This window comes from Somniosus microcephalus, chromosome 6 (genome assembly GCF_052327205.1).
Source record: "Somniosus microcephalus isolate GS21.2 chromosome 6, FLI_Smic_1.0, whole genome shotgun sequence".
In the NCBI taxonomy this organism is placed as follows: Eukaryota; Metazoa; Chordata; class Chondrichthyes; order Squaliformes; family Somniosidae; genus Somniosus; species Somniosus microcephalus.
Genome location: NC_140992.1, coordinates 179200032 through 179227620, shown reverse-complemented (window position 1 = coordinate 179227620; position 27589 = coordinate 179200032). Strand labels below are relative to the sequence as shown.

At 51.0% G+C, this 27589-nt stretch overlaps 1 protein-coding gene across 1 annotated transcript in view; it reads left to right on the top strand.

Annotated features, from left to right (window-relative positions):
• The window catches only part of LOC147116230 (RNA-binding Raly-like protein), a 1022237-nt gene that overhangs the window by 917536 nt on the left and 77112 nt on the right, over positions 1-27589 (top strand). The window contains exon 5 of the mRNA XM_085991011.1: positions 826-986. Within this exon, the coding sequence (XP_085847137.1) occupies positions 826-986 (161 nt within the window). The remainder of the gene's footprint in view (positions 1-825; positions 987-27589) is intronic.

Here is a 27589-nt window from a genome sequence, read left to right as displayed (position 1 = left end):
TCCTCTGGTCAGAAGACTGACGCCATGACGTCAGCACGTTCTTCCCGCCGTTGGGGCATCACGTGACTAACGGCATGACGTCATCATGTTGAAACCGCGCTGTAAAGGTAACTAGACATTGTACAGTCAAACAGTGTAATTAAAGGTACAGGCACAGACAGTAACTACATTGCTGTTAAAGGAATTATGTACAACCGCTCTGAGTCCTTTGGTGGCTCCGCCACACTGTATACTTATATTTTGAATATATTTTAGCCCAGAACTATCATTGAATGTCAGATACACAGCAGGGCAGCAGATGTGATCTTAAACATGCGAGTAATTTGTTCTACTTAATTTTCTGGACTGAAAAAAAAACTTGGATATTTGGATGAAATTTGTTAACCTGTGGAAGCTAGAGTTATCCAAAGACTTGCAAAAGGGGACAAAACATGAGTTTTAAGGGAGGATTTTTACTTTCACTACAGAGGCTCTGAGATGTCGCAATGTGTTCAGCTGCTATATAAATGCGAGTACTATCATTTATAGTATCTGTGTATTGTGCCATTTTCAGGTGCAATATGTGTGTTATTGTATCAGTGCATTGAAACCATACATTATAGTCTTCTGATTGTCCATTATGCTACTGCTAACCTGACTGTGACCAACTAATTCACTGCAAGCCAGGGATTGAACCTGACCTATATGGCTGGACAGCTGATGTATTTACTCCCTGAATCTCCAGGACCTGGGCCAACAATTCTGTTCAATGTTTGTACGCTCTGCTCACGTTCAAGTGTTTGATTTTACCAGTGTCCCTGACTCAGCACTGTTGTTATTTCACAGGATGTATGACTACCACAGAGTCCCCCCACCAAGTCGGGCGGTGCCAGCTGTCAAACGCCAGCGCGTCATGGTGTCCGTTCCCCGGAGAAGCAAGGGCAACTTTCCCGTCAAGAGTGGCCCGCGGTCAAGTGCTGCCCCAACTCCATCAGCTGGAACAAAATGTAAGGGAATCTGTTTGAACTCTTCCTGTGTAATGTCCTTGAAATAGATTCACCAGGCCGAAGATCAACATGTGACGCAGGTATCCACTAAAGGGATTGTCCAACACCAACAAAAAAACAGAGGGCTGGCAGGAGGGAGAGGCAGGACCTACAGGCAGGGCTGGCAGGAGGGAGGGAGGGAGAGGCAGGATCTACAGGCAGGGGTGGCGGGAGGGAGAGGCAGGATCTACAGGCAGGGCTGGGAGGAGGAAGGGAGGGAGAGGCAGGATCTACAGGCAGGGGTGGCAGGAGGGAGGGAGGGAGAGGCAGGATCTACAGGCAGGGGTGGGAGGAGGGAGGGAGAGGCAGGATCTACAGGCAGGGGTGGCAGGAGGGAGGGAGGGAGAGGCAGGATCTACAGGCAGGGGTGGGAGGAGGGAGGGAGAGGCAGGATCTACAGGCAGGGCTGTCTCTCCTGATGATTGCTTGCTCCTGCTCCCAAACCTGGGGAGCCAGTGCCCCAACCCACTGGTTGTTCTGGAGTGGCTGGTTAGTTGCTAGTGGCTGGATGACTATAGGGTGACTAGCTCCTGGTGGTTGGTTCACTTGCTCCTGGGGGTTGGTTGACTAGCTGCAGGGGTTGGTTGACTAGCTCCTGGGGGTTGGGTGACTAGCTCCTGGGGGTTGTGTGACTAGCCCCTGGGTTGGTTGACTAGCTCCTGTGGTTTGCTGACTAGCTCCTGGGGTTTTTTGACTAGCTCCTGGGGTTGGTTGACTAGCTCCTGGGGTTTGTTGTCTAGCTACTGGTGGTTGGTTGAGTAGCTCCTGGTGTTGGTTGACCAGCTCCTGGTGGTTGGATGACTAGCTCCTGGGGTTGGGTGACTAGCTCTTGGGGTTTGGGTGACTAGCTCCTGGGCATTGGGTGACTAGCTCTTGGGCATTGGGTGACTAGCTCTTGGGGGTTGGGTGACTAGCTCCTGGGCATTGGGTGACTAGCTCTTGGGGGTTGGGTGACTAGTTCCTGGGGTTGGGTGACTAGCTCCTGGGGGGTGGTTGACTCGCTCTTGGGGGTTGGGTGACTAGTTCTTGGGGGTTGGGTGACTAGTTCTTGGGGGTTGGGTGACTAGTTCTTGGGGGTTGGGTGACTAGTTCTTGGGGGTTGGGTGACTAGTTCCTTGGGTTGGGTGACTAGCTCCTGGGGGGTGGTTGACTCGCTCTTGGGGGTTGGGTGACTAGTTCTTGGGGGTTGGGTGACTAGTTCTTGGGGGTTGGGTGACTAGTTCCTTGGGTTGGGTGACTAGCTCCTGGGGGTTGGGTGACTAGTTCTTGGGGGTTGGGTGACTAGTTCCTTGGGTTGGGTGACTAGCTCTTGGGGGTTGGGTGACTAGTTCTTGGGGGTTGGGTGACTAGTTCCTTGGGTTGGGTGACTAGCTCTTGGGGGTTGGGTGACTAGTTCTTGGGGGTTGGGTGACTAGTTCCTTGGGTTGGGTGACTAGCTCCTGGGGGGTTGGGTGACTAGTTCCTGGGGTTGGGTGACTAGCTCCTGGAATTGGTTGACTACCTCCTGGGATTGGGTGACTAGCTCCTGGTGGTTGGTTGATTAGCTCCTGGTGTTGGTTGACTAGCTCCTGGTGGTTGGTTGACTTGCTCCTGGTGATTGGTTGACCAACTCCTGGGGTTGGTTGACTAGCTCCTGGTGTTGGTTGACTAGCTCCTGGTGGTTGGTTGACTTGCTCCTGGTGATTGGTTGACCAACTCCTGGGGTTGGTTGACTAGCTCCTGGGGATTGGTTGACTATCTCCTGGCGATTGATTGACTAGCTCCTGGAGTTGATTGACTAGCTCCTTTGATGGGATGACTAACTCCAGGGATTTGGGTGACTAGCTCCTGGGATTTGTTGACTAGCTCCTGGGGTTGGTTGACTAGCTCCTGGTGGTTTGTTGACTAGCTCCTGGTGTTGGTTGACTAGCTCCTGGGGTTGGTCGACTAGCCCCTGGTGTTGGTTGACTAGCTCCTGGGGTTGGTTGACTAGCTCCTGGGGATGGGTGACTAGCTCCGGGGGGTTGAGTGACTAGCTCCTGGTGGTTGGTTGACAAGCTCCTGGGGTTGGTTGACTATCTCCTGGAGTTGGTTGACTAGTTCCTGGGGTTTGGGTGACGAGCTTCTGGTGGTTGGGTGATTAGTTCCTGGTGGTTGGGTGACTAACTCCTGAGATTGGTTGACTAGCTCCTGGGGTTGGTTGACTAGCTCCTGGGAGTTGGGTGACGAGCTCCTGGGAGTTGGGTGACTAGCTCCTGGGATTGGTTGACTAGCTCCTGGGATTGGTTGACTAGCTCCTGGGGGTTGGGTGACTAGCTCCTGGTGTTGGTTGACTATCTTCTGGTGATTGATTGACTAGCTCCTGGAGTTGATTGACTAGCTCCTTCGATGGGATGACTAACTCCAGGGATTTGGGTGACTAGCTCCTGGGATTTGTTGACTTGCTCCAGGGGTTGGGTGACTAGCTCCTGGTGGTTGGGTAACTAGCTCCCGGGGTTGGGTGACTAGCTCCTGGTGGTTGGGTAACTAGCTCCTGGGGTTGGGTGACTAGCTCCTGGTGGTTGGGTAACTAGCTCCCGGGGTTGGGTGACTAGCTCCTGGTGTTGGTTGACTAGCTCCTGGGACTTGGTTGACTAGCTACTGGCATTGTGTGACTAGCTCCTGGGAGTTGGGTAACTAGTTCCTGGGGTTGGATGACTAACTCCTGGTGGTTGGGTAACTAGCTCCTGGTGGCGGGTTGATTAGCTCCTGAGATTCGTTGACAAGCTCCTGGGAGTTGGGTGACCAGCTCCAGGGGGTTGGTTGACTAGCTCCTGGGGTTCGTTGACTAGCTCCTGGTGTTGGTTGACCAGATCCTGGTGGTTGGGTGACCAGCTCCTGGGGGTTGGGTGACTAGCTTCTAGGGGGTTGGGTGACTAGCTCCTGGTGGTTGATTGACTAGCTCCTGGGGTTGGTTGACTAGCTCCTGGGGTTGGTTGACTAGCTCCTGGGGTAGGTTGACTAGATCCTGCTGGTTGGGTGACCAGCTCCTGGGGGTTGGGTGACTAGCTCCTAGGGGTTGGGTGACTAGCTCCTGGGGTTGGTTGACTGGCTCCTGGTGTTGGTTGACTAGCTCCTGGAGTTGGTTGACTAGTTCCTGGGGTTGGTGGACTAGCTCCTGGTTGTTGGGTGACTAGCTCCTGGTGGTTGGGTAACTAGCTCCCGGGGTTGGTTGACTAGCTCCTGGTGGTTGGTTCACTAGCTCCTGATGGTTGGGTGACTAGCTCCTGGGGTTGGTTGACTAGCTCCTGGGGTTGGTTGACTAGCTCCTGGGTTGATTGACTAGCTCCTGGTGTTGGTTGATTAGCTCCTGGGGTTGGTTGACTAGCTCCTGGTGTTGGTTGACTAGCTCCTGGGGTTGGTTGACTAGATCCTGGGGTTGGTTGGCTAGCTCCTTGTGTTGGTTGACTAGCTCCTGGGGTTCGTTGACTAGCTCCTGGTGGCTGGTTGACTAGCTCCTGGTGTTGGTTGACTAGCTCCTGGGGTTGGTTGACTAGCTCCTGGGGTTGGTTGACTAGCTCCTGGGGGGTTGAGTGACTAGCTCCTGGGGTTGGATGACTAGCTCCTGGGGGTGGCGTGACTAGCTCCTGGTGGTTCGGAGACCAGCTCCTGGGGTTTGGGTGACTAGCTCCCGGTGGTTGGGTGACTAGCTCCTGGGATTGGTTGACTAGCTCCTGGTGGTTGGGTGACCAGCTCCTGATGGTTGGGTGACTAGCTCCTGGGGTTGGTTGACTAGCTCCTGGTGGTTGGGTGACTAGCTCCTGGGGGTTGGGTGACTAGCTCCTGGTGGTTGGTTGACTAGCTCCTGGGGTTGCGCGACTAGCTCCTGGTGTTGGTTGACTAGCTCCTGGTGGTTGGTTGACTAGCTCCTGGGGTTGCTTCACTAGCACCTGGTGTTGGTTGACTAGCTCCTGGTGGTTGGTTGACTTGCTCCTGGGGGTTGGTTGACTAGCTCCTGTGGTTGGGTGACTAGCTCCTGATGGTTGGGTGACTAGCTCCGGGTGTTGGTTGACTAACTCCTGGTGTTGATTGACAAGCTCCTGGTGTTGGTTGACTAACTCCTGGTAGTTGGTTGAATAGCTCCTGGGGTTCGTTGACTAGCTCCTGGGGTTGGTTGATTAGCTCCTGGGGTTCGTTGACTAGCTCCTGGTGGTTGGTTGACTTGCTCCTGGGGGTTGGTTGACTAGCTCCTGGTGGTTGGGTGACTAGCTCCTGATGGTTGGTTGACTAGCTCCGGGTGTTGGTTGACTAACTCCTGGGATTGGTTGATTAGCTCCTGGGGTTCGTTGACTAGCTCCTGGGGTTGGGTGACTAGCTCCTGGGGTTGTTTGACTAGCTCCTGGTGGTTGGGTGACTAGCTCCTGAGGTTGGGTGACTAGCTCCTGGGGTTGTTTGACTAGCTCCTGGTGGTTGGGTGACTAGCTCCTGGGGGTTGGGTGACTAGCTCCTGGTGTTGGGTGACTAGCTCCTGGGGTTGGTTCACTAGCTCCTGGGGTTGGTTGACTAGCACCTGGTGGTTGGGTGACTAGCTCTTGGTGGTTGGGTGACTGGCTCCTGGGGGGCTGGTTGACCAGCTCATGGGGGCTGGTTGACTAGCTCCTGGTGGTTGGTTGACTAGCTCCTGGTGCTTGGTTGACTTGCTCCGGGGGTTGGTTGACTAGCTCCTGGGGTTTGGGTGACTAGCTCCTGGGGTTGCGTGACTAGCTCCTGGTGTTGGTTGACTAGCTCCTGGTGCTTGGTTGACTTGCTCCTGGGGTTGGTTGACTAGCTCCTGGTGGTTGGGTGACTAGCTCCTGATGGCTGGTTGACTAGCTCCAGGTGTTGGTTGACTAACTCCTGGTGTTGGTTGACTAGCTCCTGGGGTTGATTGACAAGCTCCTGGTGTTGGTTGACTAGCTCCTGGGGTTGGTTGACTAGCTCCTAGGGTTGGGTGACTAGCTCCTGGGGTTTGGGTGACTAGCTCCTGGTGTTGGTTGACTAGCTCCTGGGGTTGGTTGACTAGCTCTTGGGGTTGGTTGACTAGCTCCTGGGGCTGGTTGACTAGCTCTTGGGGTTGGTTGACTAGCTCCTGGGATTGGTTGACTAGCTCCTGGTGTTGGTTGACTAGCTCCTGGTATTCGTTGACTAGCTCCTGGGGTTGTTTGACTAGCTCATGTGGAAGGTTGCCTAGCTCCTGGTGTTGCTTGACTAGCTCCTGGTGTCGGTTGACTAGCTCCTGGGGTTGGGTGACTAGCTCCTGGGGTTGGGTGACTAGCTCCTGGGGTTGGGTGACTAGCTCCTGGGGTTGGGTGACTAGCTCCTGGGGTTGGGTGGCTAGCTTCTGGGATTGGTTGACTAGCCCCTGGTGTTGGTTGACTAGCTCCTGGGGTTTGGGTGACTAGCTCCTGGTGGTTGGGTGACTAGTTCCTGGTGTTGGTTGACTGGCACCTGGTGTTTGGCTCACTAGCTCCTGGTGGTTGGGTAGCTAGCTCCTGGGGTTGGTTGACTAGCCCCTGGTGGTTGGGTGATTAGCTCCTGGTGAATGGGTGACTAGCTCCTGGTGGTTGGTTGACTAACTCCTGGGGTTGGTTGACTAGCCCCTGGTGGTTGGGTAATTAGCTCCTGGTGAATGGGTGACTAGCTCCTGGGGTTGGTTGACTAACTCCTGGGGTTGGTTGACTGGCACCTCGGATTGGTTGACTGGCACCTGGGGTTGATTGACTATCTCCTGGTGGTTGGATGACTAGTTCCTGGTGGTTGGGTGACTAGCTCCTGGGATTGGTTGACTAGCTCCTGGGATTGGTTGACTAGCTCCTGGGATTGGTTGACTTTGTCCTGGGGTTGATTGACTATCTCCTGGTGGTTCGATGACTAGTTCCTGGTGGTTGGGTGACTAACTCCTGGGATTGGTTGACTAGCTCCTGGGGTTGGGTGGCTAGCTTCTGGTGTTGTTTGACTGGCTCCTGGGGTTGGGTGACTAGCTCCTGGGGGTTGGGTGACTAGCTCCTGGGGTTGGTTGACTAGCTCCGGGGGTTGGTTGACTAGCTCCTGGGGTTGGTTGACTAGCTCCTGGGGTTGGGTGACTAGCTCCTGGGATTGGTTGACTAGCTCCTGGTGTTGGTTGACTAGCTCCTGGTATTCGTTGACTAGCTCCTGGGGTTGTTTGACTAGCTCATGTGGAAGATTGCCTAGCTCCTGGTGTTGCTTGACTAGCTCCTGGTGTCAGTTGACTAGCTCCTGGGGTTGGGTGATTCCTTCCTGGTAGTTGGGTGACTAGCTGCTGGTGTTGGTTGACTGGCACCTGGGGTTGGTTGACTAGCTCCTGGTGGTTGGTTGACTAGCTCCTGGGGTTGGTTGACTAGCTCCGGGGGTTGGTTGACTAGCTCCTGGGGTTGGTTGACTAGCTCCTGGGGTTGGGTGACTAGCTCCTGGGATTGGTTGACTAGCTCCTGGGATTGGTTGACTAGCTCCTGGTGTTGGTTGACTAGCTCCTGGTATTCGTTGACTAGCTCCTGGGGTTGTTTGACTAGCTCATGTGGAAGGTTGCCTAGCTCCTGGTGTTGCTTGACTAGCTCCTGGTGTCGGTTGACTAGCTCCTGGGGTTGGGTGACTAGCTCCTGGGGTTGGGTGACTAGCTCCTGGGGTTGGGTGACTAGCTCCTGGGGTTGGGTGACTAGCTCCTGGGGTTGGGTGGCTAGCTTCTGGGATTGGTTGACTAGCCCCTGGTGTTGGTTGACTGGCTCCTGGGGTTGGTTGACTAGCTCCTGGGGTTGGTTGACTAGCTCCTGGAGTTTGGGTGACTAGCTCCTGGTGTTGGGTGACTAGCTTCTGGGGTTGGGTGACTAGCTCCTGGGGTTGGGTGACTAGCTCCTGGGGGTTGGGTGACTAGCTCCTGGGGGTTGGTTGACCAGCTCCTGGTGGTTGGCTGACTGGCTCCTGGGGGTTGGTTGACTCGCTCCTGGGGTTGGTTGACTAGCTCCTGGAATTTGGGTGACTAGCTCCTGGTGTTGGGTGACTAGTTCCTGGGGTTGGGTGACTAGCTCCTGGTGTTGGTTGACAAGCTTCTGGTGTTTGGGTGACTAGCTCTTGTGGGTTGAGTGACCGGCTCCTGGGGTTGGGTGACCAGCCCCTGGGGGTTGGGTGACCAGCTCCTGGTGGTTGGGTAACTAGCTCCTGGTAGTTGGTTCACCAGCTCCTGATGGTTGGTTGACTAGCTCCTGGGATTGGGTGACTAGCTCCTGGTGGTTGGTTGACTAGCGCCTGGTGGTTGGGTGACTAGCTCCTGGTGGTTGGGTGATTCGTTCCTGGTAGTTGGGTGACTAGCTCCTGGTGTTGGTTGACTGGCACCTGGGGTTGGTTGACTAGCTCCTGGTGGTTGGTTGACTAGCTCCTGGGGTTGGTTGACTAGCTCCTGGGGGTTGGTTGACTAGTTCCTGGTGGTTGGTTGACTAGCTCCTGGGGTTGGGTGACTAGCTCCTGGGGGTTGGTTGACCAGCTCCTGGTGGTTGGCTGACTGGCACCTGGGGTTGGTTGACTAGCTCCTGGTGGTTGATTGACTAGCTCCTGGGGTTGGTTGACTAGCTCCTGGGGGTTGGGTGGCTAGCTCCTGGGGGTTGGTTGACTAGTTCCTGGTGGTTGGGTGACTAGCTCCTGGTGTTTGTTGATTAGCTCCTGGTGTTGGGTGACTAGCTCCTGGTGTTTGTTGATTAGCTCCTGGTGTTGGTTGACTAGCTCCTGGTGGTTGTGTGACTAGCTCCTGGTCATAGAGTCATAGAGTTATACAGCACGGATAGAGGCCCTTCGGCCCATCGTGTCCGTGCCGGCCATCAAGCCCTGTCTAATCTAATCCCATATTCCAGCATTTGGTCCGTAGCCTTGTATGTTATGGCATTTCAAGTGCTCATCCAAATGCTTCTTAAATGTTGTGAGGATTCCTGCCTCCACAACCCTTTCAGGCAGTGAGTTCCAGACTCCAACCACCCTCTGGGTGAAAAAGTTCTTTCTCAAATCCCCTCTAAACCTCCCGCCCTTTACCTTGAATCTATGCCCCCTAGTTACTGACCCTTCTACTAAGGGAAAAAGCTCCTCAGTATCCATCCTATCTATGCCCCTCATAATTTTGTACACCTCAATCATGTCCCCCCTCAGCCTCCTCTGCTCCAAGGAAAACAAACCCAATCTGCCCAGTCTTTCTTCATAGCTGAAGCGCTCCAGCCCTGGTAACATCCTGGTGAATCTCCTCTGCACCCTCTCCAAAGCGATCACATCCTTCCTGTAGTGTGGCGACCAGAACTGCACACAGTATTCCAGCTGTGGCCTAACCAGTGTTTTATACAGCTCCATCATACCCTCCTTGCTCTTATATTCTATGCCTCGGCTAATGAAGGCAAGTATCCCATATGCCTTTTTTACCACCTTATCCACCTGTTCCGCCGCCTTCAGGGATCTGTGTACTTGCACACCCAGATCCCTCTGCCCCTCCGTCTTGCCTAGGGTCTTACCATTCATTGTGTATTCCCTTGCCTTGTTAGTCCCCCCAAAGTGCATCACCTCGCTGTTGGTTAATGTTGTCTCCGTGTGTTAATAGAGACACTGAAGACAGGAGTTGGTTTCACAGGTGTTTACTGAACAAATTCTGGAGGGGAACTAACTGATAGAACACAATATACAGGCTTATATAGCCCGAGTGGCCATTACCGGCATTACTGTACACAGGGGGCTCTAAAAGGCACATAAACTACAATTCCTCCCCTTTTAGCCAACCAGTACATAATATTTCAAGTAATCATTAATTACATGTTACAAGAAAAATAATCTACACATTGCTGCAGTTAATCAATTATAAGTCAGTCTCTCTGGAGGCTTCCTGACTCGGTCCGGATAACACCTCGGTGGTGTAGTAGTTCCTGGTGGTGTAGTAGGTTCTTTTGGCAAGGCTGATTCGGCTTGAATGCCAGTGTCGGGTTCATCGGGTTCCAGTATCACCGGATCGGAGGTAGATACTATGGGTATCTCTACTTCATCATTAGGCGTATAGAGTTGTGGTGTAGGTTGTCCCTTTTCGGATGGCGCCTTATTATGCTTTCTCCAATGTCCACGGTATACATCAGCGGTCCTAGTCGTGTGCAGATAGTTCCAGGCTGCCATTTCTCGGTACGGTAGTCCCGGGCCAAAACTTGTTGACCTATCTGGAAGGTTCTAGTTGGCCTTTCATTCATGCCTTGAAATTGCCGGTTCTCCATGTCCCTTCTGATGTTTGGCTTGATCAAATCCAGCCGGCATCTTAGGCTTCTATTGAAGAACATCATGGCGGGAGATTGGTTTGTAACCATATGTGTTGCATTCCTGTATGCAAACAAGAAGTTATCCACCTTATGCTGAAGTTTTATGTCTTCATTACCCATGGCCTTTATGGCCTTCTTGAAGGTCTGGACAAACCTTTCAGCCAATCCATTGGTGGCGGGATGGTATGGGGCGGACGTGTAGTGCTTAACCCCATTGTTTTTTAAGAACTTCCTGAATTCTTCGGACACAAATTGCGGTCCATTATCAGAACAGATCTGTTCAGGCAGCCCATTCCTGGTAAATATGGTCCGTAATACTGTGATGGTTTTTTCCGTGGTGGTGGAGGACATCTTTATTACCTCCGGCCACTTGGAGTGTGCATCGACCGCGATTAAGAACATTGAGTCCATAAATGGACCAGCAAAGTCGATGTGTACCCTTTTCCAGGGAGATGAGGGCCACTCCCATGGATGTAGAGGGGCTTGTGGTGGAGCGTTTTGGACCTTCTGGCATCCTAGGCAGCTCTTGGTCATTTCTTCGATGTCTCCATCGATACCTGGCCACCATACAAACGCCCTGGCTAGGTTCTTCATTTTCACTCCACCCAGATGCCCCTCGTGAAGCTCCTTTAGAACTTTATCCTGGAGTTTGTGTGGAATCACCACTCTGGATCCACACATCAAGGTTCCTCGGCACACTGACAGCTGTTCTCTTCTTTGCGAGAATGCTGGCAACAGTGGTTCGCCATGTGCTGGCCATCCCTTCACTGTTAAATTGTAGACTCGTGAGAGAGTCGGGTCATTTCTAGTTTCCCTTTCAATGGCAGAATTTGTTACTGGTAGACATTCGACTATGGTAGAGTGGAAAATCTCCACTGGGTCTACGGTAGCTGCCTCTTCTGCCGTTGGCAACGGTAGGCGCGATAAACCGTCAGCATTCCCATGCTGTTTTGATCCTTTGTATTCTATGTTATATTGGTGTGCCCCTAGAAAAAGGGACCACCTCTGTAGCCTTTGCGCTGTCATAATGGGAACACCCTTTTTAGGGTTGAATATGGAGATGAGAGGTTGATGGTCAGTCAACAAGGTAAATTTTTGTCCGTGTAGGTAATGGTTGAATTTCTTCACTCCCCATACCAGGCTGAGTGCTTCCCTGTCAATTTGGGCATAGTTACGCTCAGCTGAGTTCAATGAGCGTGACGCAAAAGCTATCGGCCGTTCCGAGCCATCAGGGAATTTATGCGATAATACCGCTCCTACGCCGTAAGGGGATGCATCGCATGCCAGTCTGATTGGCAGTGATGGGTTGTAATGAGCCAAAACTTCTTTGGACGTGATTAAGTCTTTACATTTATGCAAGGCACGTTTACAGTCTTCGCTCCATTTCCAAATTACTCCTGTTTGTAGCAGTTCATTAAGAGGGTGCAGAAGAGTTGATAAGTTTGGTAAAAATTTATGATAGTAATTTATTAATCCCAGGAACGACCTTAATTGTGAAACATTTTCAGGTGCTGGGGCTTTTATGACCGCTTCAATTTTTTCAGGTGACTTATACAACCCTTCCTTATTAATTATGTGGCCACAATATGATATTTGATTCTGGAAAAATTCGCACTTGGGGCGATTTGCTCGTAGGCCCCGTTCTCTCAGCCTAGTGAGCACCTGCTCCAAATTGGCACGGTGCTCGTCATTTTCTCCTGTTACAAGGATGTCGTCTAGGTAGCATTGAATCCCCGGAATCCCTTGGAGGACTTGCTCCATAGCTCTTTGCCAGATAGCTGGAGCGGATGCTACTCCGAAAACCAGCCGATTGTACTGGTACAGGCCTTTATGTGTATTTATCGTGAGATACTTTTAGAGGCCTCTTCAACCTCCACCTGTAGATATGCCTGTGCCAAGTCAATTTTGGTGAAACGTTTCCCTCCGGATAGTGAGGCGAAAATATCTTCTATCCTCGGAAGAGGATACTGTACCGTGTGAAGGACCGGGTTTACAGTCACCTTGAAGTCTCCACAGATGCGAATTTTTCTCTGTTCTTCAGATTTATCGTTATTTAACGTTTTCTTCATGACTGGGACGATGGGTGTTGCCCGCTCGCTCCAATCTATTTTGGATAATACGCCTGCCTTTTCCAAATTCTCCAGCTCTGCCTCGACTGCTGGACGAATTGCGTATGGCACCGGTCTTGCCTTAAAAAACTTGGGAATTGCCGCATCTTCCACTTTTATTGAGGCGGTGATGCCTTTCAAGGTTCCTAGTTTCTCTTGAAACACTTCTTTGGCGTTGGCCAAGGTGTCTTTTAATCGTTCAGGTATGACGTCATCATCATTTTTTTCCTTACTGGTCACCGTCAGTGCCTGAATGGAGTGCCAGTCTAAACGTTTTTTCCTGATCCATTCACGTCCCAACAACGGTGGACCACCATCTTGTAGAACGTATAAATACAACTTTTGTATTTCCTTGCCGTTGTATACAACAGGCACCCTTATTTTTCCTTTGGGGTATACTTTCTGCCCCGTATATGTTTTCAAGATAATGGATGTGTCTTTTAAAGGTATATGCGGAAATAGCCGCTCGTAATCCCGTCGATTTATGACGGTCAGAGCTGATCCTGTATCTAGTTCCATTTTAACTGGGGACCCTGTTATCATGAGGGTAACCCAAATGGTCTGGTAATCTTCTTTGGCAATTACATTATGTAATTTGAGACAGCTTAGTCTCTTGTTTTCGGAGCCGCTATCGCTCTTCTGGTCTTCGGAGCTACTGTCCGTCATCATTTGTACCTTTCTGTACTTTTCTTTATTGATTTTTTTTTTCCTGTCCGTGGATTTTTTTTGCCCAGATCAGCATACCCGTGCAATGTGTCCAATCTTTCCGCATTGCCTGCATGCTTTGTCCTTGAACCAGCAGTCCCTCTGGTCATGGGTGGATCTGCCGCAGCGGTAACATCTCTCGAAACCCTGTGTCATTTCATGGGTGCCGAAGTCCTGTGTATTTTGTTGTAACTCTGCAGCTCCTCTTGCGGCTGCTTCGTATGATACAGCCATACTGAAAGCCTTGTCCAGTGTTAAATCTTTCTCAGAAAGCAGCCTTTTCTGTGTTCCTTCACTTAGGAGACCGCAGACGAATTTGTCTCGAAGATAATCTGCTAGTCCTGCCCCGAATTGGCAGTGCTTTGATAGCTTTCTTAATTCGGTGAGGTAATCAGCGTTACTTTCATTCTTGTGTTGATTCCTCTTGAAGAATTTGAATCGTTCCGCTATCAGCAGCGGTGTTGGGTTTAAGTGCTCCTGTAGGGTATCAACAATTTCTTTAAAATTCTTGTCCTTTGGTTTGGCTGGAGTGATTAAGTTTCGTAACAGCCCGTATGTCTTTGCGCCCATTAGATTTAGAAGTACTGACGCTTTTTTTTCATTTTCTATTCCATTTGCGGTGCAATATACCTCCACTCTTTCCACATATGTGGTACAATCCTCTATATCGCTATCAAAAGCATCAATATTGCCAGCCTTAGGCATCCTGGAAAAAAAATGGCGCTTCCCGCGCTTCTCTTTCTTTTCTGCAGAAAAGATATGGCGCTTCCCCGCTGCTGCTGCCGATGACAACGCTGTTTTCCGCGGGTTTCCCTTTTTATTTATTTATTTACAGGTGGAGACTCGTTCCCGCCGAAGTCTCTCTGCTAGGTCTGAACGCTGACCTGCTTGCAGCGCCGGCCGTCTCCCGAGTGCTCCCTCCCTGTTTGTTACTGCTTGCCTCCGTCTTCGCTGCTTGGCCTCGCTGCAGAGCCAGCCGCTGGAGCCCCAGCCCGACGCCCAGGAAGGATTATTACAGTACCTGCCACCAGCTCGGCTAGCTGGTGAAACCACAGCTTTTTCTTTTTCTTGCTTTTCTTCGACTTTGGATGCCAGAGGAATCGATGTCCTTGAGGTGCTGCCGAATTGCAGGTAAGTCCGTTTCCAATTCGTCGCCACTGTTGTGTCCATGTGTTAATAGAGACACTGAAGACAGGAGTTGGTTTCACAGGTGTTTACTGAACAAAGTCTGGAGGGGAGCTAACTGATACAACACAATATACAGGCTTATATAGCCCGAGTGGCCATTACCGGCATTACAGTACACAGGGGGCTCTTAAAGGCACATACACTACAGTTAACTGGCTCCTGGGGTTGGGTGACTAGCTCCTGGGGGTTGGGTGACTAGCTCCTGGGGTTGGTTGACTAACTCCTGGGATTGGTTGACTAGCTCCTAGGGGTTGGGTGACTAGCTCCTGGAGTTGGGTATCTAGCTCCTGGTGGTTGGTTGACTAGCTCCTGGGTTTGGGTGACTAGCTCCTGGTGGTTGGGTGACTTGCTCCTGGGGTTGGTTTACTAGCTCCTGGTGTTGGTTGACTAGCTCCTGGTGTTGGTTGACTAGCTCCTGGGGTTGGTTGACTAGCTCCTGGGGGTTGGGTGACTAGCTCCTGGGGTTGGGTGACTAGCTCCTGGGGGTTGGGTGACTAGCTCCTGGTGTTTGGTTGTCTAGCTCCTGGGGTTGGTTGACTAGCTCCTGCTGGTTGGTTGATTGCTCCTGCTGGTTGGTTGACTAACTCCTGATGGTGGGTTACCTAGCTCCTGGTGTTGGTTGATTCGCTCCTGGTGTTGGTTGACTAGCTCCTGGGGTTGGTTGACTAGCTCCTGCTGGTTGGGTGACTAGCTCCTGGGATTGGTTGACTAACTCCTGGGATTGGTTGACTATCTCCTGGGGGTTGGGTGACTTGTTCCTGGTGGTTGGGTGACCAGCTCCTGGTGGTTGGGTGACCAGCTCCTGGTGGTTGGGTGACCAGCTCCTGGTGGTTGGGTGACCAGCTCCTGGGGGTTGGGTGACTAGCTCCTGGGGGTTGGGTGACTAGCTCCTGGTGGTTGGGTGACTTGCTGCTGGGGGTTGGGTGACTTGCTCCTGGGGGTTGGGTGACTAGCTCCTGGTGGTTGGATGACTAGCTCCTGGTGGTTGGGTAAATGGCTCCTGGGGTTGGTTGACTAGCTCCTGGGGTTGGTTGACTAGCTCCTGGTGTTGGTTGACTAGCTCCTGGGGTTAGTTGACTAGCTCCTGAAATTGGTTGACTAGCTCCTGTTGTTGGGTGACCAGCTCCTGGTGGTTGGGTGACCAGCTCCTGGTGGTTGGGTGACCAGCTCCTGGGGGTTGGGTGACTAGCTCCTGGTGGTTGGGTGACTTGCTCCTGGGGGTTGGGTGACTTGCTCCTGGTGGTTGGATGACTAGCTCCTGGTGGTTGGGTGACTAGCTCCTGGTGGTTGGGTAAATGGCTCCTGGGGTTGGTTGACTAGCTCCTGGGGTTGGTTGACTAGCTCCTGGTGTTGGTTGACTAGCTCCTGGGGTTGGTTGACTAGCTCCTGAAATTGGTTGACTAGCTCCTGTTGTTGGGTGACTAGCTCCTGGTGGTTGGGTGACTTGCTCCTGGGGGTTGGGTGACTAGCTCCTGGTGTTTTGGTGACTAGCACCTAGTGGTTGGGTGACTTGCTCCTGGGGGTTGGGTGACTTGCTCCTGTGGGTTGGGTGACTAGCTCCTGGTGGTTGGATGACTAGCTCCTGGTGGTTGGGTAAATGGCTCCTGGGGTTGGTTGACTAGCTCCTGGGGTTGGTTGGCTAGCACCTGGTGTTGGTTGACTAGCTCCTGGTGGTTGGTTGACTAGCTCCTGAAATTGGTTGACTAGCTCCTGTTGTTGGGTGACCAGCTCCTGGTGGTTGGGTGACTAGCTCCTGGTAGTTGCGTGACTAGCTCCTGGGGGTTGGGTGACTAGCTCCTGGTGTTTGGGTGACTAGTTCCTGGTGGTTGGGTGACTAGCTCCTGGTGTTTGGGTGACTAGTTCCTGGTGGTTGGGTGACTTGCTCCTGGGGGTTGGGTGACTTGTTCCTGGTGGTTGGATCACTCGCTCCTGGTGGTTGGGTAAATGGCTCCTGGGGTTGGTTGCCTAGCTCCTGGGGTTGATTGACTAGCTCCTGGTGGTTGGTTGCCTAGCTCCTGGGGTTGGCTGACTAGCTCCTGGGGTTGATTGACTAGCTCCTGGGGGTTGGGTGACTAGCTCCTGGGGTTGATTGACTAGCTCCTGGGGGTTGGGTGACTAGCTCCTGGGGTTGATTGACTAGCTCCTGGTGTTGGGTGACTAGCTCCTGGTGGTTGAGTGACTTGCTCCTGGGGGTTGTTTGACTAGCTCCTGGTGGTTGGTTCACTAGCTCCTGATGGTTGGTTACCTAGCTCCTGGTGTTGGTTGACTAGCTCCTGGTGGTTGGGTGACTAGCTCCTGGTGGTTGGGTGACTAGCTCCTGGTGGTTGGTTGACCTGCTCCTGGTGGTTGGTTGAGTAGCTCCTGGGGTTGGGTGACTAGCTCCTGGGGGTTGGGTGACTAGCTCCTGTGGGTTGAGTGACTAGTTCCTGGGGGTTGGTTGACGAGCTCCTGGGGATTGGTTGACTAGCTCCTGGGGCTGGGTGACTAGCTCCTGGGGGTTGGGTGACTAGCTCCTGTGGGTTGAATGACTAGTTCCTGGGGGTTGGTTGACTAGCTCCTGGGGATTGGTTGACTAGCTCCTGGGGCTGGGTGACTAGCTCCTGGGGGTTGGGTGACTAGCTCCTGGGGTTGGGTGACTAGCTCCTGGTGGTTGGGTGACTAGCTCCTGGTGGTTGGTTGACCTGCTCCTGGTGGTTGGTTGAGTAGCTCCTGGGGTTGGGTGACTAGCTCCTGGTGGTTGGGTGACTAGCTCCTGGTGGTTGGGTGACTAGCTCCTGGTGGTTGGTTGACCTGCTCCTGGTGGTTGGTTGAGTAGCTCCTGGGGTTGGGTGACTAGCTCCTGGGGGTTGGGTGACTAGCTCCTGGGGCTGGGTGACTAGCTCCTGGGGGTTGGGTGACTAGTTCCTGGGGGTTGGTTGACGAGCTCCTGGGGCTGGGTGACTAGCTCCTGGGGGTTGGGTGACTAGCTCTTGGGGGTTGGGTGACTAGCTCCTGTGGGTTGAATGACTAGTTCCTGGGGGTTGGTTGACTAGCTCCTGGGGATTGGTTGACTAGCTCCTGGGGCTGGGTGACTAGCTCCTGGGGGTTGGGTGACTAGCTCCTGGGGTTGGGTGACTAGCTCTGGTCGATTGGGTGAGTAGCTTCTGGTGGCTGGCAGGCTCCTTGTAGCCGGTTAGCTGACTATGGGCCAGCCAGCTTCTGGTAGCTGACTACTTTCTGGTGATTGGCTGCCGCTGGTTGGCTGGTTCCTGGTGGGTGACCATGGATTGGCTGATATTCCTGTTCTGATGGCTCAACCACTCACAATATGAGCTTCGTGTGTTTTATTTAAATGGCATGTTCTTCACGTCATGAAGTGGTTCAAACATCATAAAATATCTATGTATATGTCAAGCGCTGCTCTAAGTGTCAAGAATCAGGAGGTGGCGATGCTCCTTGACCCCTTAGGAAATAAACCTTGTCCCTGATGTACAGCATGTCCACTTCTAAAATAGGTGCTGCACCACTGCGCCTCCCCTCTCCAATGTTGACGACAAACCTTTGTCTCAGACCTCGCTACGTTGCCTATGTACCTCATCTATGGCTGCCAACCCTCCAGGATTGTCCTGGAGTCGCCAGGAATTAAAAAATAATTTCCTAGACAGTGCTGCCAGCAACCAAGGGAGAAAAATCATAAGGGTATTAAAACAAATTGTGTTCCCCGATTTTCTCTTCCCCCCCCCACCACCCCCACACCCGACACCCCGATCCATTTAATGGCCCAGCTCTCACGCGAACCCTCCCTCCCTCCTCTGTCCAGTCAAAGGCCTACCCGCCCGCAGCCAGCCAGTCTCTCAATCTGGCTGGCTGCGGGCGGGAAACCGAGGCCTCACATGCAAATCAGGCCCTGCCATTAAAGTCAGCAGGGCCTGCGGGGAAACCCGGCGTCCCGGGTTTCCTGACCGCCTCAGAGCCACCACAACCCCGCCACTTTCCAATTGGCGTGGGAAGGGGGTGGGGCACGAGGATGGACATGTTGGGCAACCAATGGCAGGAGCGTGGGGGCGGGGCGTTTGGAGGCGGGAGGTCATGTGATGAACTCTCCTGGAATACATCCATGGTAACCCTACACCCCTCTTCCACCCCCCCCCCTCTCCATGCCCCCACCCTCCAGTTTCCAGAAAATTCTCTGTTGCTACTGTTGCTTTTCCTGACTTTTGGGACTAGGAGCTGTGGGTCCATGTCCACAAGGAACTGGATAGAGACTTAGCTCACGTGCCAACCCCTACAGCTGGCTGACTGGGGGAGGCTTTCATTCCATCAGTCTGGGCTGGATTTAATTCAGGGTCCCAGAGGTGAAGGGCCAGTGTCTCTGACCCACTGATCCACCCAGTCCTCTGAAGAACAGTTACATCAATGCCCTTGCTTTTGAAACTTAGTGTGCCTTTTGCTGATCTGACCCAAAAGGAGAAAACATTTACATCATAACTACCGACTTCCTCATTGAATCAGTAGCACGATGCTGAAACTGTGGCACTTCAGATTTACTCAGGCTGCATAATTGAAATGGGAATTTAAGAGGCTTAATTAGAAGCTCCTGTGCGCTTGCAGAGAAAGCAGATGGTGCGTTCATTAAATGTTCACTTTCATGCATGTGTTTTTTTAGAGAAATCTATTATGAAATGCAATTATACAAAATTAATAGCGCATAGCAAAATAGAGAAAAGTCAGCTATTTTTTATTTAGCTGCTTAAAATAAACTAATAGTTAACACTTGGAGCGCGGCGGGGTTAGGAGTAAAGTAAACAGGGAAAAGAGAATTTAAACAAATGGTGGATTTTCTAGAATTGCCAGTGGAAGTTACTGAAATATCGTCGCAGTTTATTCTCTTAACCTGAACGCGGGCTCCACCTCAGGCCTCCTCGCTGACGACTTGTTTGGTACATCTTGTCGCGGCTTCAATGATTGCAACGAAAGCCCTGCTTCGACAGGCCCGAGTTGATCTGCAGCTGGTCAACCTCCAGGAAATGCGCTACGGGCTGAATATCACAGGTCGGCAGGGTCGCCAACTCTGATTGGACGTACTCCTGGAGGTTTCATCACGTGACCTCCTGCACCAATTGGAAAGTGAACAGACTCTTTATTGCCCGATTGGATGATTTTTGACTGTCAGTCAAATTACCTTTTTATCATCTCCAATATTTATTTCACTAATAAATGAAAGTTGTTGAATCCGTGATTCTTAAAGTATGATGTTTTCCAATAACTATACGGAGGCTGTAACTTAACAATCAACAGGTGTTTACTGGAGGAGGGTAGACTAAAGACTGACAGTACAGAGGCATGCTCAAGGCTTATATACAGGTGTGGTCACTGCCGGTACTACAGTATACAGGAGCTGTAAAAGTAGTTCTCTCTTAAAGGTACATACACTACAATTCCTCCCCTTTTAGATTAGCAGTACCCATAATGTTCAAATAACAATTAACACTTTAACATGCACATTAAACTGAAATAGTCCATTTATAGATTCAGTCTTTGGGGCGGCTTCCTGATCCTTTCTGGATAGCGCCTTTCCTGAGGTTCCTGTTCTTGGTGCGGAGGCAATTCTGGCCCCTTTTCATCGGTTATTTCATCAGTTTCCACTGCTACTGTTTCTGAGGTAGATGCTACCGGTATGTCGGGTTCATCCCCAGGGACGCGAGACATGGGGTTGACTCGTTCCTGTGACGCTAAGATCTGGTCGACGTGGCGTCTCACAATGTTCTCCCCGACATCCACTGTGTACATTAATGGCCCCTGCCGTGTGCATATCGTTCCGGGTTGCCATTTCTCTGTTCGGTAGTCACGGGCCAAGACTGGTTGTCCTACATTGAAGCTCCTTGTCGGCTTCTCATTGATGTGCTGGAATTGTTTATCCTCAACATATCTTCGCACATTTGGTCTGAGCAAATCCAGACGAGATCTCAACCTTCGGTTAAAGAACATCATGGCCGGGGTCTGGTTGGTAACTGCATCTGTTGCATTTCTGTAGGCTAACAGGAAATTGTCCACCTTATGCTGTAGTGGAATTTCATCATCGCACATGGCCTTTATCGCCTTTTTAAAGGTTTGTACGAACCTCTCAGCCAATCCATTTGTGGCTGGATGATACGGGGCGGATGTGTAATGCCTGATCCCATTCCTTCTCATAAATTTCCGAAACTCTTCGGACACAAACTGTGGTCCATTATCAGAGCAAATCTGTTCTGGCAAGCCGTTCCTGGCAAATATGGTCCATAGGACTGCAATCGTTTTCTCTGTAGTGGTTGAGGACATTTTTATCACCTCAGGCCATTTTGAGTGAGCATCCACTGCTATTAAGAACATTGAGTCCATGAATGGACCAGCAAAATCAATATGCACCCGTTGCCATGGAGAGGAGGGTCACTCCCATGGGTGTAGAGGGGCATGTGGTGGTGCATTTTGGACCTTCTGGCATCCTGAGCAGCTCTTGGTTAGGTCCTCGATTTGTTGATCGATCCCCGGCCACCACACATAAGCCCTAGCAAGGCTTTTCATTTTCACTCCTCCCAGATGACCTTCGTGAAGCTCATTGAGCACCCTCTCCCTTAAATTGGGTGGAATTACCACTCGGGATCCACACGTCACTGTCCCCTGGCATACTGACAGCTGTTCTCTTCTGGATGAGAATGCTGGCAACAGTGAGTCGCCATGCGTTGGCCATCCCCTCACCATCAAATCATATACCCGAGACAGTGTCGGATCATTGCGGGTCTCCTTCTCTATATCCGCGTTAGTTACTGGCAATCGTTCAATTATTGACGAATAAAATATCTCGATAGGGTCCACTGCTGGTGCTTCCTCCACAGTAGGCAGTGGCAGGCGTGATAGCCCATCAGCGTTTCCATGCTGTTTCTTGCCTGTATTTTCTATTTCATATTGGTTCGCCCCTAGAAAAAGGGACCATCTTTGTAACCGTTGTGCAGTCATCACCGGAACGCCCTTCTTTGGATTGAAGATGGAGACAAGTGGTTGGTGGTCAGTCAGCAAGGTGAACTTCTGCCCATGCAGATAGTGGTTGAATTTTTTTACTCCCCATACTAGGCTGAGGGCCTCCCTGTCAATCTGGGCGTAGTTGCGCTCGGCTGAGGTTAGTGACCGAGACGCAAAGGCTACTGGCCTCTCCAACCCGTCTGGGAATTTGTGCGACAGCACCGCTCCAATACCATAGGGTGATGCATCACATGCCAACCGAATTGGTAGTGCTGGGTTGAAATGGGCCAACACCTCTTTTGATGTGATCAATTCTTTGCACTTCTGGAAAGCTCGTTTACATTCGTCATTCCACTTCCATGGTACCCCCGTTTGCAGTAGGGTGTTCAGTGGGTGTAATACTGTAGACAAATTTGGTAAGAACTTATGGTAGTTGTAAAGTCTGTGGGTTGTATAGCGAAGTAATACACAGACTACAAGAGTAACTTAAACAGGACTTTACTATTCGAAGGTCAGGGCGAATCTGCCCAATAAATTCTGCCACAGCACTTATATACCGGTGTGGTCACCGTCGGTATTACAGTATACAGCAGCCAGGATGAAGTAGTGCCACACCTAAAATAGTTCTCTTAAAGGTGGACGGTTACATAAAATAGTTCTCTTAAAGGTAGAACGGTTACATACACTACAATCCTCCTTTTTTAGCTTACAACATACTTATTCTCCATTAAACATACATGTATTCAACTTCATGTAAAACAATACACAGATATAGTCTCTGTGGAAAACAGTTCACAATTTCAGTCTCTGTGGAAAACAGTTCACAGATTTAGTCTCTGGAGGCGTCTCCTGTGCTTCTTAACTCAGTCCGGACAACGCCTCCGTGGTGTAGCAGTTCCCGGTGGTGTAGTCGGTTCACGTTGCTGGAGTGACTCATCCAATAGTCCTTCCCTAAACTTAACAGCTTGAACTTCCGTCACTTCTGAACCAGCATTGCTGACTTTTAAAAACCACTGGATTCCTTGGGAAGTTTTTCTACTTCCAACTGATTTGGCTCCATTCGGAGGGAGCACGTGCGTGGTCTGGTAGAGGTGATAATGGTTCAGATGGTCATTATTTTCTGCTTCGTCTTTTCCTTTTCTGCTTCTTGGAGACTCTCTGGGCTCCACTGTCAGCTGCCAGCTGCCTGCACAATTCCTCCCGTAGTAGCGCCACCATCTCCCGATGTTCCTTAGACTTTTTGTGATTCATCAAGGTTTCTGCACTTTGGGAGTTTTCATCACAAGCTGGGCAGAACAGGTCCTCGTAATATTCGGTGTCGCTCAACAGGTCATGGTCATATTCGGTGTCGTCCTGAGCTAAGCCAGCGGGAGGGTCTTCTATTTCCTCCCTACCCAGCTGGATGTTAGCCAACTTTTGTTCCAAATCCTGACATCTTTCCTGAAGAGACTTCTTCATGTGTTCAGCTTCATCCCGCTTTTCCTGGGCTTCCTGCAAGTCTTTTACTAATGACATCATTTGTGATTTCAATACTTCAACTTCATTCGGAGATTGATTGATCGGACTATTCAATCCCTCTACTGAAGTAGCTGTTTCAGTATCCTGTTGTTCTGCATTGACGTGAGTCAGCATACTTTCGGCATCCAAGAGCGGCTCCGCTGCAGTCTTCTCAGTCTGTGTTGCCACCTCAGCTATTTCAATAACTTTTGAGAGTTCCGAACCCCTTTTCTTTGAAGATTGAGGCTCGTGTTCAAGTTTTTCCCATTTCGGGGTCTTGTCCCTCAGCATATGAAGAAGTTGGCTGACTGTTAACTCTTCAGCCATCATCCGTTTCCCATTAGCTGCAGGGCTGTTTACAAACTTGCCCTGGGGCTCCTTTGCTGTTTCTACTTTGCCATCATCCGCAGCCTCCACCATTCGAATTCCCACAAATGAATCGTCCGGTGATGCTGCACCCAACTTCAGTAGGAGCTTGGAAGTCATGTCGACCAAATCAGCCTTTTCTGCCTGCAACCTGCTAACAAGCGCCTTCAGTTGCTGCACATCTTGTTCCACCAGATTAGAGCACGCACCTTCAGAAACCGAATCAGCTTTGATTCGTTTGGCCTCCTCTCGCAGACGGTTTGTGTGCTCCTGCTCCCTTTTCTCCCTCAGCTGCTTCTGTTGTCTTTCCAGATTCTCCCATTCGGTGTCATAGAACTTTTTCATTGCTTTCATCTCTTGTTCGAGACGGCAACTCAATTGCTCTAATTGCTGTCGTAATTTGAAATAAGTTTGAGTTCGAGCTCAGTGTTCCTCAGTAATGTATATGTCTGTAACTTGAACAGACTCAGAATTCTCTGTCAAGCTATGTTGTTGTTGTTCAGAGGAATTCTGTTCTGAAACTTTGTTCTCCTCTGGAGCATAAGCCTTTATGCCCACATTCGTTCTACCAACCTTAGTCAGCAAGTTCATTTTAGACTTGTCTTTCATGCTTGGGCTGGTCTTATCGTCATCCGTTTCAGAGTCTGAGCTGATTGTCTGCCCCGAGTCCTCACTCGTTATTGCTTTGAGGTAGTGCCATTCCATGTCTATTTTCTTGATCCACTCCCGTCCTAGAAGTGGTGGTCCTCCCTCAGGTAGTACGTATAAGTCCATTCCGGGGTGTTCTTTGCCCCTGTCTCTCACCTTGACTCTTATCTTTCCCATGGGGTATACTTTATGCCCCATGTATGTCTGCAATACGAACTTGGTATCTCTCAAGGGTATATGTGAGAATAGCCGGTTGTAATCCCTTCGATTGATGACTGATAGGGCTGATCCAGTGTCCAACTCCATTTTTACTTGGACTCCGGCTATTTTTAGCATGACCCAGATAGTTTGTAGGTCAGCTTCCTTACTCACATTGTGAATTCTCAGACTACCCAGTTCCTGGCCGTTTGGGTCTGAATCCGAATTCTGTTCGTCTGAACTCTTCTCAGCCACCTTGTGTACTTTGTTGTACTTTTCCTGTGATGGCTTTTTTTGGTTGTTGGTCTTCTTTCCTGACCGGCATACTTTAGCTATGTGCCCCAGTTTGCCACATTTTCGACATTCCTGGTTTTTAAACCAGCATTGGTCCTGGTCATGTGTTGTCTTCCCACAACGATAACATTTCGTTGTACCCGAAGTAATTTGATCCACACTGAGTACCGCTGCCATTAGCTGCATTTCCGCAGTTCCTTTCGCTGCGGCTTCGTGTGATGCTGCAATAAGGACAGCCCTATCAAGTGTAAGGTCGTTCTCTTCGAGCAGTCGCTTTTGCGTTCCTTCCTTCGACAACCCGCACACGAACTTGTCTCGCAATGCCTCTGTCAGATTTCCTCCAAACTGGCAGTATTTCGCTAATCTACGCAGTTCGACCAAGTATTCCGCGTTGCTTTCCTCTTTCCGTTGCGTTCTCGCATAAAATTTGAATCGTTCCGCCAACATCAGCGGTGTGGGGTTCAAGTGATCCTTCAGAACAGCAACAATATTAGCGAAGGTCTGATCCGCCGGTTTAGCTGGTGATAGAAGATGCTTCAATAACCCGTATGTCTTCGCGCCCATCGAGTTTAGCAAGGTTATAGCTTTATCATCATCTTCTATTTTATTGGCCTCACAATATATCTCGATACGTTCTACGTACGTGGCCCAATCTTCCACCTCGGCATCGAAGTTGATGTTACCATGCTTAGGCATCTTCACTATCTCTCACTATCTTTCTGCGAAACAACAGGATTTCTCTTTAACTTTTTAACTTTTTTTTCCAAAAATGGCGGGTTCCCGCGCTTGTCTTCTTCCCCGCCTACTGGCAAAATGGCGGTTTCCCGCGCTTGTCTTCTTCCTCTGGTGGGAGGGGTAAGCTTTGCCCTCGGGCGACGACCGCTGGTTTACGGGGTTTGTAGCCTGTGCGCCGGCTTCAGTTTATTCTGAAGCGCGCGCTAGAAAAGCCGATCGCGTTCCTTTTCTTCCCCCCGCCGCCGCCTTCTTTTCGGCAGGGGCAACCGGCGCTGGGGACAACCAGTTGGCGTCGGACAGATCCAGCTCCTGGTCCTTCACGGCAGCTGCTGCAAGCCGCTGGCCGGAACCTCGCTCGGTCTCTCTCTCGGGCTCTGTCTCTCCCGCTCGCGCGGCTCTCGCTCGCTCTCTCTCGGGCTCTGTCTCTCCCGCTCGCTCGGCTCTCGCTCAGCGGCTTTAAACGCCTCTCCCAGACCTCCCGCAGTCCGGTCCTTTCCTCCCCGGCTGCGGCTGATTCTTCGCGGGTTATTTAGTTATTTATTTATCTATTGCCTCCGCGCCTTATGATCCGGTCGCAGCGCTTCGTGGCCTCAATCACTGTCTGGCCTTTTTCACCCCAATCGCGCCTCCCAGCTTCTCGCAGTCCGGTGCTTTCCTCCCCGGCTGCGGCTAAGTTCTCCGTGGCTTATTTATTTTTATATCTTTCCGCGCCTTACGATCCCGGTCGCAGCGCCTCGTGGTCGCGGTATTTGTCCGGCCTTTTTCGCCGTCGCGGTCTAGTCGTCTCACGACGCTCCCCAGCCCGCTTGTACCACGGCTTCTGCTCCACGCTGCCCCAGTCTCAGCACCTCTGGGCCCGACTTCTGTCCGGCTCCTTTCCCCCTCGACCGTGGTCGAGTGCACCGCCCTTATCCTCCGTTTATTTGTTTCTATTTTCCCTTTACTCACAGTCACCGTGGCCGACTTGCTTCTCGTGTTGATCGGCTCACTCACCACCGTGGCAGAAGGGACAATCCGTGCCTGTTGCTGATGGAAGACTTCGTGTTTGAAATCTTCCTCCTTTCTTGGTCTGCAGACTCAAGTTTTCTCTCAGCAAAACGACGAGGGCGGGTGCCTCTTCTCGACGCTCGTTTACTTCTTCAGAAGTATTGTTGCCGCAGGGTAAGATCGAACTCGTCGCCACTGTAAAGTCTGTGGGTTGTATAGCGAAGTAATACACAGACTACAAGAGTAACTTAAACAGGACTTTATTGGAATCTGCCCAATAAATTCTGCCACAGCACTTATATGTGTGTGGTCACCGTCGGTATTACAGTATACAGCAGCCAGGATGAAGTAGTGCCACACCTAAAATAGTTCTCTTAAAGGTGGACGGTTACATAAAATAGTTCTCTTAAAGGTAGAACGGTTACATACACTACAGTAGTAGTTTACCAGCCCGAGGAACGACTTCAGTTGTGACACATTTTCCGGTGCTGGAGCCTTGACTACTGCCTCAATCTTTTCAGGGGACTTATGTAACCCCTCTTCATCAATAGCGTGGCCACAATACGAGATCTGCTTCTGGAAAAACTCGCACTTGTGGCGATTAGCTCGTAGCCCATATTCCTTTAATCTAGTGAGCACCTTCTCCACGTTGGTGAGGTGATCACTGTCATTTTCGCCCGTGACCAGGATGTCATCCAAATAACACTGGGTCCCTGGAATCCCTTGCAGGACTTGATCCATTGCCCTTTGCCAAATAGCCGGAGCCGATGCTACCCCGAACACCAGCCGGTTGTATTGGTAGAGACCTTTATGAGTGTTGATCGTGAGGTATTGTTTCGAGGCTTCTTCTACCTCCATTTGCAAGTACACCTGGGCCAGATCAATTTTGGTGAAGCGTTTACCTCCAGATAGTGAGGTGAAAATATCCTCAATCCGTGGAAGCGGATATTGTACCGTGTGAAGGACTGGGTTCACTGTCACCTTAAAATCCCCACAGATGCGGACCTTCTTTGGTTCCCCAGGCGTATTACTCAATGACCTCTTCATTACAGGAACGATGGATGTAGCCCACTCGCTCCAGTCTACTTTGGACAGTACTCCTGAATGTTCCAACCCTTCCAGCTCTGCTTCGACGGCTGGTTGGATCGCATAAGGCACCGGTCTGGCCTTAAAAAACTTTGGGCTTGCATTTTCCTCTATTTCAATCGTTGCTGTTATGCCTTTTAGTGTTCCGAGTCCCTCCTGGAACACTTCTTGTGCGTCAGTTAGCATTTTTGACAGTCGTCCAGGTGTGACGTCGTCATCCTTTTTGGCCTCAACCTTCAGTGCCTGTATGGAATGCCAATCTAATTTTATCTTCCGGATCCATTCACGTCCTAGTAGTGGTGGTCCTCCATCTGGCAATACATATAGGTCCATTTTAGGTATTTCCTGGCCTTTGTACGTCACTTTCACCCTTATTTTTCCTTTGGGGTAGACCTTTTGCCCCGTGTACGTCTTCAAGACAATCTCTGTAGCTTTCAAGGGTATATGTGAAAATAGCCGCTTGTAGTCCCTTTTGTTTATGACTGTTAGGGCTGAT